Here is an 11,402-nt window from a genome sequence, read left to right as displayed (position 1 = left end):
TTGTCGCAGGTATTGCAAAATTCCCATTATCCATGGGTTATAAAACAATTAGACTTTCATTAGGTTACTCTTCGTGATACGATTATATTGAAAATCGGGGATTGTGAATATGCTCGAGATAAACTACTGGTTTGAGGACAATTTTTTATAAGGCAATGAGTGTTTCGCTTGTGGCTATTTTACTTTTGATAGTGAGTGGTAGTTGGGCCATTTGATGCCATATATTGCTATAGTTAGAATGTAGAGTTTTCGAATGCAATTATTTTTAAATAGAAAGTATAATTTAATATCATGTCAGTATGTCACTTGATTTCTAAAGAATGGAGCCGCAAATATACGATTTAGAATATGACATAGAATTTGATTAAAATATAAAATTTTTGGGATATATATAATTCATATTGAGTATAACTTACACTCAGTAGCTTCAAATGATAATGATTACTTAAAAAGAGACTTTAAACTTACGTGCACTGAAGGCAAGGTCCTGACGCGGACCTAATAACTTCTCCAACACGATACGCTTGTCCGCGAATTTGACAGCCGCTTCGTTTCGCAGCTCCCTTATATGCATGAGCGTGGAAGTGTGGCGGCAACGTGGTTGTTGTCGTGGTCGTCGTCGTGGTGATATTAAGCGACGTGGCCATTGACACAGGACACTCGTATCTTGGACAACAGAATCCACTGATCGGTTCCTCGTGACAACCTGGGATCGGCGGTGGACAGCTTTGTTGCAGACAAATGATGTCGCTTCTGAAGCAGAAGCAGAAGTCGCATGGATCATCTCTTGGAATTTGTTGCGCCGATACATAAACTTTTCCGCCATATCGGCAAGTTCCTGGTCCGTAAATAGCTTGATCATCTTCGTCGTAATCTTCGTCGGGACTCAAGTAACTGCCACCATGTGGAGGGAAGTGTGGATTGTCTTCTCCAGTTACCGATTGATCAGGATATTCAGGAACTTGCGGAGCTAGAGTACTCGTAGGTCGTTCGTATAGACTTGGTTGTACAGGTCGTTCAGTGGTTTCAAATGTGTGATTCACTGGTGGAAGATGCTCGCCAAATCCACTTGGCAGTTGACCTTCAGATGGCTCTTCTTTCTCGGTTGTCGAAGGTGCTTCCGGCAATGCAGCTTCTTCTACCTCTTCTTCTTCTTCCTCGGCTGATTCAACCGATGGTTCTGTTGGCAGCTCGTGAGTTTCTCCTTCTTTGTGCTCTTCAGGAAGCGCTGGTTCAATTGTACTCTTTTCTTGAGGCTGTTCCGTTGATACTGAAACTGCTTGCTCTTCCTCAGGAGTCTTTTCAGTTCCTGGGTGTTCTTCTGCACCTTGTGTTGAAGTTTCGATTGCTGGTTTGGTAGAAGGTTGCGCTTCTGGAATGCCAGGCTGTGTTTCCGTTACTGCTGGTTGTGCTTCTGTTACAGCAGGCTGTGTTTCTGTTACAGCAGGCTGTGCTTCTGTTACAGCAGGCTGTGCTTCTGTTACAGCAGACTGTGCTTCTGTTACCGCAGGCTGTGCTTCTGTTACCGCAGGCTGTGCTTCCGTTACAGCAGGTTGTGCTTCCGTTACAGCAGGTTGCGCTTCCGTTACAGCAGGTTGTGCTTCTGTTACCGCAGGTTGAGCTTCTGTTACGGCAGATTGTGCTTCTGTTACCGCAGGCAGTCCTTCCGTTACGGCAGGCTGTGTTTCCTCTGAAGGTTGACTTGGTTCAGCTTCCTTTGTTGTAGCTTCCGTAGCTTCAGCTGGAGACACTGGAACTTCTCCTTCTTGAGGAGACGTTGCTTCGGCTTCAGCTACTGGTGTAGTTGATTGTGATAATTCAGGGAATTGCTCTTTGAATGAAATACTTTCAGTAGTTTGAGGAACTTCTTTTTCGGGTTCAATTGTTTGCTGTTCGGCTTCGACTGGCTTTCCTTCTTCAGGAATCTCCTCAGTTACTTCAGCGGGTTTCTTTTCTTCAAAAAGAGTCTTTTCAGTTACCTCGCCAGGCTTCTCTTCTTCAGGAAGAGCACTTCCTGTTGTCTCGGTCGGTTTCTCCTTTTCTGGAAGAACTTCTTCTGGTGCTTTGGTAGGTTGAGCTTCCTCTGGAACTTCACTAGGAAGTTCCTTCTCTATTGCCTCCGTAGTAATTGCTTCTTCTGGTGCTGCAGTTGGAATCTCTTTCTCTGGAACTTCTGGCGTTGGGATCTCTCCTGCAGGAGTTACGTTTTCGGGAGCTTCGGTTGAATGTTCTTCCTCATGTGCTTGAAGAGGAACTTGCGGACTTTCAGTAGCTTGTATTGGTCCTTCGGTAGGAAGTGCTTTCTCTGGTATCTCAGATGGTCCTTGTTCTGTTGCTTCTTCAGTCGCTATCTTCACTGGTATTTCAGTAGAACTAGCCTCGGCAGGTACCTTAGAAACAGCTTCAGTTACCTTTACGCTTTCCTCTACTGGAGTTGTTTGCTCTTCAACCGGCGTCTGTTCTTCTTCCATTGGTTTTCCCGTTGCTACTTCTTCCGCTGGTTTGCCTGTTGCTTCTTCTTCGACTGGTTTGCTTGTTGCTGCTTCTTCGACTGGTTTGCTCGTTGCTGCCTCTTCCACTGGTTTGCCTGTTGCTTCTTCTACAGATGGTACTTCAGTCTTCTGCGTCATTTCTTCTTCCGGTTTTTCTTCCGTCACAGAAGGTTGTTCTTCAGGAGTTGAACCCATTTCACTTGGCATAGTCGTAGCCTTCTCTTCTGTTACACCTTCATCCTCTGTTAAAGGTTTCTGCCTTTCCGTCGTCTGTTCTGGCGAAATTGGAATTTCTTCTGGTGCTACTGTGGAACTGATTTCCACAACTGGAGGTAGTGTTGCACTAGGTTGTTCTTTTCTGGTAGCTGTAATTCCTTCATCTATCATATCAGGCATTTTGGTCGTCTCTGCAACTGCCACACCTTCTGTTACAATTGGTTCCTCAGTTCCCTCTTCAGGTTTCTGTTCTCCCACAACAACTGGCATTGTAGTTTCCTCAGATGGTACCACAGATTCTGTCACCTGCTCTTCTTTCTTTGTTACCTCTTCTGGAATTTCAGTTGGTGCTGTAATTTCAGGCACTTTATCTTCAACGGGAGCTATATTTGTTTTCTCAGTATCCGGTTGCTCCTCTGGTTCAATAGGATGTTCCTTAATTCCTTCTGTAGCCACTTCTTCAGTAGCAGGTGCCCCAGTTTCCTTCTCCATTGAAGGTTGTTCGGTTGGTGTTTGAGGAGAAGTCAATTCAGGAGCTGTTCTCACTGTACTAATTTCAGGTGTTGCTTCTGTAATAGTTTCCTGAGATACAGGAGATGGCGTAGCTTCAGACGATGGTGTAGTTTCCTCTGCAACAGGTGAAACAGATTCTGTTGTTCCTTTCACTGTTGGTATTACTTCAGGTTGTTGCTCCTCAGGTGGTGGTGTAGTTTCCTGTTCAGGTTTCATTTTAACGATATTTAGTTGTTCTTCAGTGACCTCTTCTTTTTCTGCCGTTTCCTCCGTTTTAGTAGATGTTGAGGGTTGCTCAGTGCTTGCCTCAGCAGCTTCGGTAGAACTTGGTAACTGTTCTTCGGGTACCTTCGCAGGTTGTTCTTCGGGTGTTATCGTAGTCATCTTAACTGCGGTTTCCTTAATTCCGTCTTCTGCTAAAGTAGTAGGTATCAAAGGTTGTTCAGTTCTTTCAGGGACGGCATGTTCTTCTTCCGGAGTAGTTTCTGAAACAGTTTCTGGTTCCTTTGTAGTTTCTGCACCTATGATTGACGGCGTGGTTATTCCTACTTCTAGTGCTTCTGTGCTACTTGGTCCTTCTTTAGTCACACTATGTGCAGTCATTTCCATTTCTGCCGTTACGGGTGTTTCACCTTCAGCTGGTTTAACAGTTCCTTGTTCCACATGAGTCACCTCATGTTCTTCGCCTGCTGTTACACCTTCTTGTGAAGTAGACACTTCAACTGGTGGTATGGATGTTTTTTCAGATTCTGCTTCACCAGGTTGGACTGTCTGTAATCCACCTTCTGTAGTAGATTGTTCAGGTTGAGCAGGTTTTTCCTCTTCAGCTGGCTTAGTTTCCTTTACTCCTTCTTCTTCGGGTTGTGTTACCGATTCTGGGCCCACAGTAGAGCCTTCTTCTAGTGGTCCTTGGGTTTCAACATTCACTGAAGGTTGACCTTCCGTCACTGCAACCTCTGGCAATATGGAAGAGCTTGGAAGTTCAGGTTCCTTCGTTATACCTTCTTCTGAAACTGCAGGTGAAACAGTTATTTGTTCTTCGCCTTCTACAGATTTTTCTCCTTCTTCAGCAGATGGAATAGATGGTTGTTCAGCCGTTGGCGTTATTGTGGTAGAAGCTTCCTTTTCAATTCCAACAGAAGTTTGTTCTTCTTGGATTCCTTCTGTGGTTACAACTGTCTGTTCCCCACTCACAGCAGTACTTGAAGGTTGCTCTTCAGGAGCCTGCCCTTCGATCGGCTGTTCCGTAGATGGAATCTTGGTTACCTGTTCCTCTGGGGTTTTCATAGGAGTGCTTAATACTTCTGGTGAAGTTTCTTTCGCTTCCCCTGGAGGTATTTGACTAGAAGATTCTATCTGTGGAGATACTGGACTAAGGGTTTGTTCCTCAGGTTCTTTGGCAGCTTCTCCAACGGTAGTCGTTTGTACGTGTTCAGGTTCCGCAGATTTCGGTGTCGTTTGCTTTTCTTCGGAAAAACCAGGTGTATGTGTCTGTTCAGTCGTTTCTTCACCAGATATGTGCATTTCTGGTGCCATAGTCGAATGTTCCTTGGTAGCTTCCGTTGTGCCTTCCTTCACTGGAACTTCAACTGTTGGTGATACAGTTTTCTGTTCCTCTTCGTATTTAGGCGTTTCGTGTTCGATCATATGATTATCGGACTCCAACCCTGCTGTAGGCGTCGAGTCACAGGTGTACATCGGGCAGCAGGCATCTTTGCTAGTATAAATTGGCATGCAGTTTGATAAATGATTGGGAGGCGGTGGGCATTGAACAAGATCGCATTGAATGATGCTACTGATACAACGACATTGAAGTTGGCAAGGGTTGGCTGGAGGAATTATAGAGTTGTTGCTGTAAGATTGTCCTTCGACGAGACAATTGCCTTCTCCTGGAATTGCTGGTGGTATATAAGGAACTTCCGTGGATAGTTCTTTTTCCGGAAGTTTCTCAGCCAGAGTGGATTGTTCGGCTATTTGTTCAGTTGTGGCCTTTGGCGCTATTTCTGCATAGGGTGTGGTCTCCTGAATTTCTTCTTCTTTGGGTGTTGCAAGTGATACACCTGGAACTTTCTCTTCTGTAATAGGACCCTCTGATTCCTTCTTTAGAGAACCTTGAGTGGTTCCCTCTTCTTTCGATGGAGTTTCAGTTTGAGCTTCTTCGGGAGTAGATGCTTTTTGTTCCCCTTCTGGTAATTTCGTTTCTTCAGTTGGTGCTGCTGTTGTCTTAACAGCTCCAGGTTCAACCGCTGACACTTCAGGAGTTTCAGTCATGATACCAACCTCAGGCACTTTAGCTTCTTGCTCGGTTGTTTCACTTTGAATAGTTGCTGTTGATGCTTCAGAAGGTAATTCTGGTTTCTGAGTGCTTCCTTCTGGTAATTTTTCTTCCTCAGTAGGCTGCTCTGAAGCTTGTATAGTTGGTTCCGTAGAAGGTTCTTCGTGAATAGTGGGAGCTTTTGTTGTTTGCTCTTGTGACATACTACTCTCTGTTTGTGCTTCCTCGGTGTGCGAAACTTCTTCCGTAGCTGTGGTGATGGCAGCTTCTGAACTTTCTTCTGGAAGTTCTGTCAACACTTCAGCTACCTCTTTCGGAGCAGACGAGCTAGCAGTTTCTTCTACACTAGGAACTTCCGTAGGTGCTGTTTCAGGAGTTTCAGAAGGTTTCTCTTCGATTGGACTTTCAGTTGGAATTTCTACAGATACTGGTACAGTTTCCTGAGAAGGAGTGGCTTCACTTGGTTTGTCTTCTACGGTCTTTTCAGTTTGATTTTCCTCTGCAACAGGACCTTCAGTTGGTCTCTCTGCAACAGGTCCTTCAGATGGTTTCTCCTCTGCAACAGGTCCTTCAATTGGTTTTTCCTCTACAGCAGGTCCTTCAGTTGCTTTTTCCTCTGCAACAGGCCCTTCAGTTGCTTTTTCCTCTACAGCAGGCCCTTCGGTTGGTTTTTCCTCTGCAACAGGTCCTTCGGTTTCTTTTTCCACTACAACAGGTCCTTCAGTTGGTTTCAGTTCTGCAACAGGTTCTTCGGTTGGCTTTTCCTCTCCAATAGGCCCTTCGGTTGGTTTTTCCTTTACAACAGGTCCTTCAGTTGGTTTCTCTTCTGCAACAGGTCCTTCAGTTGGTTTCTCCTCTACACCAGGTTCTTCAGTTTGTTTCTCCTGTGCGATAGGCCCTTCGGTTGGTTTTTCCTCTGCAATAGGCACTTCGGTTGGTTTTTCTTCTGCAATAGGCCTTTCGGTAGGTTTTTCCTCTACAGCAGGCCCTTCAATTGGTTTCTCTTCTATACCAGGTCCTTCAGTTGGTTTTTCTTCTAAGACAGGTTCTTCAGTTGGTTTCTCCTCTACAACAGGTGCTTCAGTTGGTTTTTCCTCTGCAACAGGTTCTTCAGTTGGCATTTCCTCCACAACAGGTCCTTCAGTTGTTTTTTCCCCTACAACAGGTCCTTCAGTTGATTTCTGTTCTGCAACAGGTTCTTCGGTTGGCTTTTCCGCTCCAATAGGCCCTTCAGTTGGTTTCTCTTCCGCAACAGGTCCTTCAGTTGGTTTTTCCTCTCCAGCAGCTTCTTCAGTTGGTTTTACTTCTACACCAGGTCCTTCAGTTGGTTTTTCCTCTGCAACAGGTCCTTCAGTTGGTTTCTCCTCTGCAACAGGTCCTTCAGTTGGCTTTTCCTCTACACCAGGTTCTTCAGTTGGTTTCTCCTCTGTAATAGGCCCTTCGGTTGGTTTTTCCTCTGCAACAGGCCCTTCAGTTGGTTTTTCCTCTAGAGTAAGTCCTTCAGTTGGTTTCTCCTCTACAACAGGTCCTTCAGTTGGTTTCTCCTCTGCAACAGGCCGTTCAGTTGGTTTCTCCTCTGTAATAGGCCCTTCAGATGGTTTCTCCTCTGCAACAGGTCCTTCAGTTGGTTTCTCTTCTGCAGCAGGTTCTTCAGTTAGTTTCTCCTCTTCAACAGGCCCCTCGGTTGGTTTCTTCTCTGCAACAGATCCTTGAGTTGGTTCTTCCTCTGCAACAGGACCTTCGGTTGCTTTCTCTTCTGCAACAGGCCCTTCAGTTGGTTTTTCCTCCTCAGCAGATCCTTCAGTTGGTTTCTCCTCTGCTACAGGTCCTTCAGTTGGTTTTTCCTCTCCAGCAGCTGCTTCAGTTGGTTTCTCCTCTGCAACAGGTCCTTCAGTCGTTCTCTCTTCTGCAACAGGTTCCTCAGTTGGTTTTTCTTCTGCAATAGACCCTTCGGCTGGTTTTTCCTCTGCAACAGCCCCTTCAGTTGGTATTTCCTCTACAACAGGACCTTCAGTTGGTTTTTCCTCCACACCAGGTCCTTCAGTTGGTTTCTCCTCTATAACAGATCTTTCAGTTGGTTTCTCTTCTACAACAGGTCCTTCAGTTGGTTTCTCCTCTGCAACAGGTCCTTCAGTAGGTTTTTCCTCTCCAGCAGGTCCTTCAGTTGGTTTCTGTTCTGCAACAGGTTCTTCGGTTGGCTTTTCCTCTCCAATAGGACCTTCGGTTGGTTTTTCCTCTACAATAGGTCCTTCAGTTGGTTTCTCTTCTGCAACAGGTCCTTCAGTTGGTTTCTCTTCTACAACAGGTCCTTCAGTTGGTTTCTCCTCTGCAACAGGTCCTTCAGTTGGTTTTTCCTCTACAACAGGTCCTTCAGTTGGTTTCTCCTCTGCAACAGGCCCTTCAGATGGTTTCTCCTCTGCAACAGGCTCTTCAGTTGGTTTTTCTTCTGCAACAGGCTCTTCGGTTGGTTTTTCCTCTGCAACAGTCTCTTCGGTTGGTTTTTCCTCTGGAACAGGACCTTCACTTGGTTTCTCCTCAACAACAGCCCCTTCAGTTGGTATTTCCTCTGCAAGAGGACCTTCAGTTGGTTTCTCCTCGACAACAGTTCCTTCAGTTGGTTTTTCCTCTGCAACAGGGCCTTCAGTTGGTTTCTCTCCTTTAGCCGGTCCTTCAGTCGATTTTTCCTCTGAAATAGGACCTTCGGTTGGTTTCTCTTCTGCAACAGGCTCTTCAGTTGGTTTTTTCTCTACAGCAGGTTCTTCAGTTGGTTTCTCCTCCTCAATAGGACTTTCTGTTGGTTTCTCTTCTTCCACTGTCTTTCCTTCTTCCTCTGGTTTTTCACTTTCCTTCTCTTCTTCTTCAGGTTTTTGTTCAACAGATTCTTCAGTTGGTTTCTCTTCTTCCGCAGGTTGTTCTCCTTCGGCGGGTCCCTCGATTGGTTGTTTATCAACAGGTTTATGATCTTCAAGGGGTTTTCCAGTTATTTGAGCTTCTCCTGGCATGGCAGTTTCTTCTTCTTCTACAGGCTTTTCAGTTGGCTTCTCTTCTTCAAGAGATGGCTTCTGAACGCCTTTTTCCACCTCAGGCAGCTTTTCTGCACCCAATTCATCTTCTTTACGTTCACTAATAGGAGGTTTAGTTGGCTGATATGCCTCTATAGGAATTTGTGTTCCTTCTTTTACTAATCCTTCAGTCATTGATTCCTCTGTCGATGGAGATGGAGTCACTGGTCCTTCAGTTTGGCCCTCTTCCTTCGTTGGCTCCTCCGTTTTTTGTTCTTCTTGCACTACTTCTTCAGACGATGTTTCTTTGGTTATCGGTGCTTCAGTTTGTTCAAGAGCTGGCTGTTCACTAGCCTCTGAAACTTCTGGTTTCTGTTCTTCTGGCTCCATTGTTGGGTGACCTGTAACTGTTGGAGTACCTTCCGTTGGTTCCTCAGCCTCCGTCGTTTCTTGTGTTACTGGTGAACCTCCGAGTTCTGAAATCGTTGTTTCTTTTGCCATTTCTTCAACGACAGGTTTCTCACTTGCTTCAGGACGCTCACCTTCGCCGGGGGGTATTTGTGTTATACTTATTGTTTCGTCCTCAGCTTCTTTAGTGACTGGAGCTTCCTCTTCAGTAATTGGTTTCTCAGTAGCCTGTTCTTCAGGAGCTTCCGAAATTATACCAGGCTTTTCGCTTGGCAAAGCTTCTTCCGGCGCAACAGTACCTTGTTCTCCTTGTTCTGTAGCAGGTTTCTCCTCCGGAACTGCGTTGATTTCTGTAGGTGTTATTGGCGCACCTTCTGTACTTATTTTCACAGTTTCTTCGGTTTGCTCTTCGATGGCTGGTTGCTCAGTTGGATATTCTTCTGTTATAGGTACCCTAGTTGGAATTGGAACCGATACTTGTTCGTGTTCTTGAGGTGTCCTTTCGGCTTCTTCAGCCGGTTTCACTTTGGAAGCAGTAATTTCTTCGCTTGAATCGTTCACTTCTTCGGAAGAGGTTTCTCCAGATTCTTCGATAGTAAGTCCCTTTGTCGGTAACTCTTGTTCTTCAGAAGACTCTTTTGTCGGGGAAACTTCGGAAGACAATGTCTCCGTACTCTGTTCCTCTGGCAAACTAGGTTGTTCAGTTTCTTGTGGTACTTTCTCTGGAATTTCCGGGGCTGATGTTGAAATCTCTGTTGCAGGGCTAGGTTCAGTGCCCTTCGCAGCAGCTTCTGTTACCTCTTTCTCTTCACCCGGAACCTCACCAGCTTCCGTAACCAGAGGAACACCTTCTGTAGCCTTTTCTGGTGCAATCGAAGTGGACGAAGGCGCTTCTTCGGACAATTGCGCTTCCACCGTAGTTCCTTCTTCTATAGGAACAGCTTCTTGTTTAGGAGCAATTGTTGTTTCGTGAATTGTAGGTACATACATGGACGAACCTTTCTGCTCAGGTGCCTCAGTTACGAGGCTGCTTGGTATATGGAATTCTGGTGGCTTCATGTCAACATAACCTTCCGTAACGTAAATTTCGGTTACTGCATCCTTATCTTCTGCCTTGCTCTCTGGTACACGTTCCGTAATCGAGATACCTGGTGGACCACGTTCTGGAATTACAGGAGTTCCCTCTTCCATGTTGTACTCTTCTGTTACAGCTGGATGTTCACTAGTTTCCGATACTTCAGGAGGAATCATATCTTCCTTCTTGGGAGCCAGACCAGGCACTTCAGGAACCTTGTGTCCAAATACTGGGAGTTCTGTTTTCTGTTCGACTGGAACTTCTGTAGGTATTGCTTCTATACCGTGTTCTACTGGCGCTGCAGGCACTTCTGTAGGTAATTGTTCCGTGCTCACTTCCATTGGTTTCTCCTTTTCTTCTTCGAAAACTTGCTCAGGTTGTTGAGGAACTTGTTCTGTGCTTGGAACCTCTTCAATTGGTTTCTCAGTTGTTATTTCAATCCCAGGTGTTGCGACTTCTTCTGGTTTCTCTTCAATGGGTGCCTCCGTAGACAGTCTCTGTTCTGATTCAGTGGCAGGAGTTTTAGTCGTTTTGACTGTTTCAGTTACTTCCTCTTCGCCCAATATTTTAACTGTTGTCGCTTCTGCTCCATAAACTGGAGATGTTCCCTTTTCTTCGCTGAGAACTTCTGGTGCTTCGCTTGGAAACTCTGGTGCTTGCGTAGGCATCTTAGCTTCCTCCACTGGATGCTCCTCTGTAGGTACTGTCTCTTCAGTAACACTTGGCTCTTTCTCCGAAACAGTCACACTTTCTTTCGTTGGTTTCTCTTCGCTTGGCAATTCAGGTTGTGTTTCTTCAGGCACTTTATGAGTGTGTGTTTCTTCTGGCATTGCTTGTTCAGTAACTACCTCTGGTCTTTCTTCCCCTCTTGCCGTAGTTACTTCTTGGGGCGTAGTCTCCAGTTTTGGTGACGATTCTGGTACTTCTTCTGGAACTGATATTTCGGTGACTTCTTGAGTAGTTTCTTCTGCAGGTGTAGTAGCCATTTCTTCGCCCTTTTCTTCTACGGATGGTGCTTCCGTCGCTGCGGCCTTTGCTCCCTCGGGAGATTCGGTTAATTTTGGTGCTGCGCTAGATGCTTCTGTCACTGCTGCAGTACCTTCAGTTTCTTTTTGAGTTGTTGGAATTTCTGGAGCAGCGGTTTCTTCTAGAGAAGGAACTTCTTCTTTTTTGGGTTCTTCTGTAGACGGCGCGCTTTCAACTGGCTCTTGAGTGGTTACAATTTCGTGATCTTGAGGAATGACATTGTCAGAACCTGGGAAGGTCTCTTCTGTTGTTTCAGGATGCAGTGCTTCTTTCTCAGCTGTTGTCACAGTTGCAACTGTAGTCTCTGGAACACGTTCCTCAGTAGATGATTCCTCGCCTCTAGGTAATGTAACGAGTCCACCATGTCCATCTTCTTCTATGCAATAAAGAATGTT

At 45.5% G+C, this 11,402-nt stretch overlaps 1 protein-coding gene across 6 annotated transcripts in view; it reads right to left on the bottom strand.

Moving 5' to 3' along the window:
• Nucleotides 1–11,402, bottom strand: part of LOC126916688 (titin-like) — a 60,811-nt gene that overhangs the window by 2,762 nt on the left and 46,647 nt on the right. For 2 of the 6 annotated variants that reach the window (XM_050722717.1, XM_050722718.1), the window contains one exon: nucleotides 469–11,383. In XM_050722717.1, coding sequence (XP_050578674.1) covers nucleotides 469–11,383 — 10,915 coding nt within the window. The remainder of the gene's footprint in view (nucleotides 1–468; nucleotides 11,384–11,402) is intronic. The other 4 variants (XM_050722721.1, XM_050722722.1, XM_050722720.1 and 1 more) reach the window with 4 other exon arrangements.

The sequence above is a fragment of the Bombus affinis genome, chromosome 5 (assembly GCF_024516045.1).
Source record: "Bombus affinis isolate iyBomAffi1 chromosome 5, iyBomAffi1.2, whole genome shotgun sequence".
NCBI classification, from domain to species: domain Eukaryota; kingdom Metazoa; phylum Arthropoda; class Insecta; order Hymenoptera; family Apidae; genus Bombus; species Bombus affinis.
The sequence above is the reverse complement of the archived record's forward strand: the minus strand, read 5'-3'. Positions and strand labels throughout refer to the sequence as shown.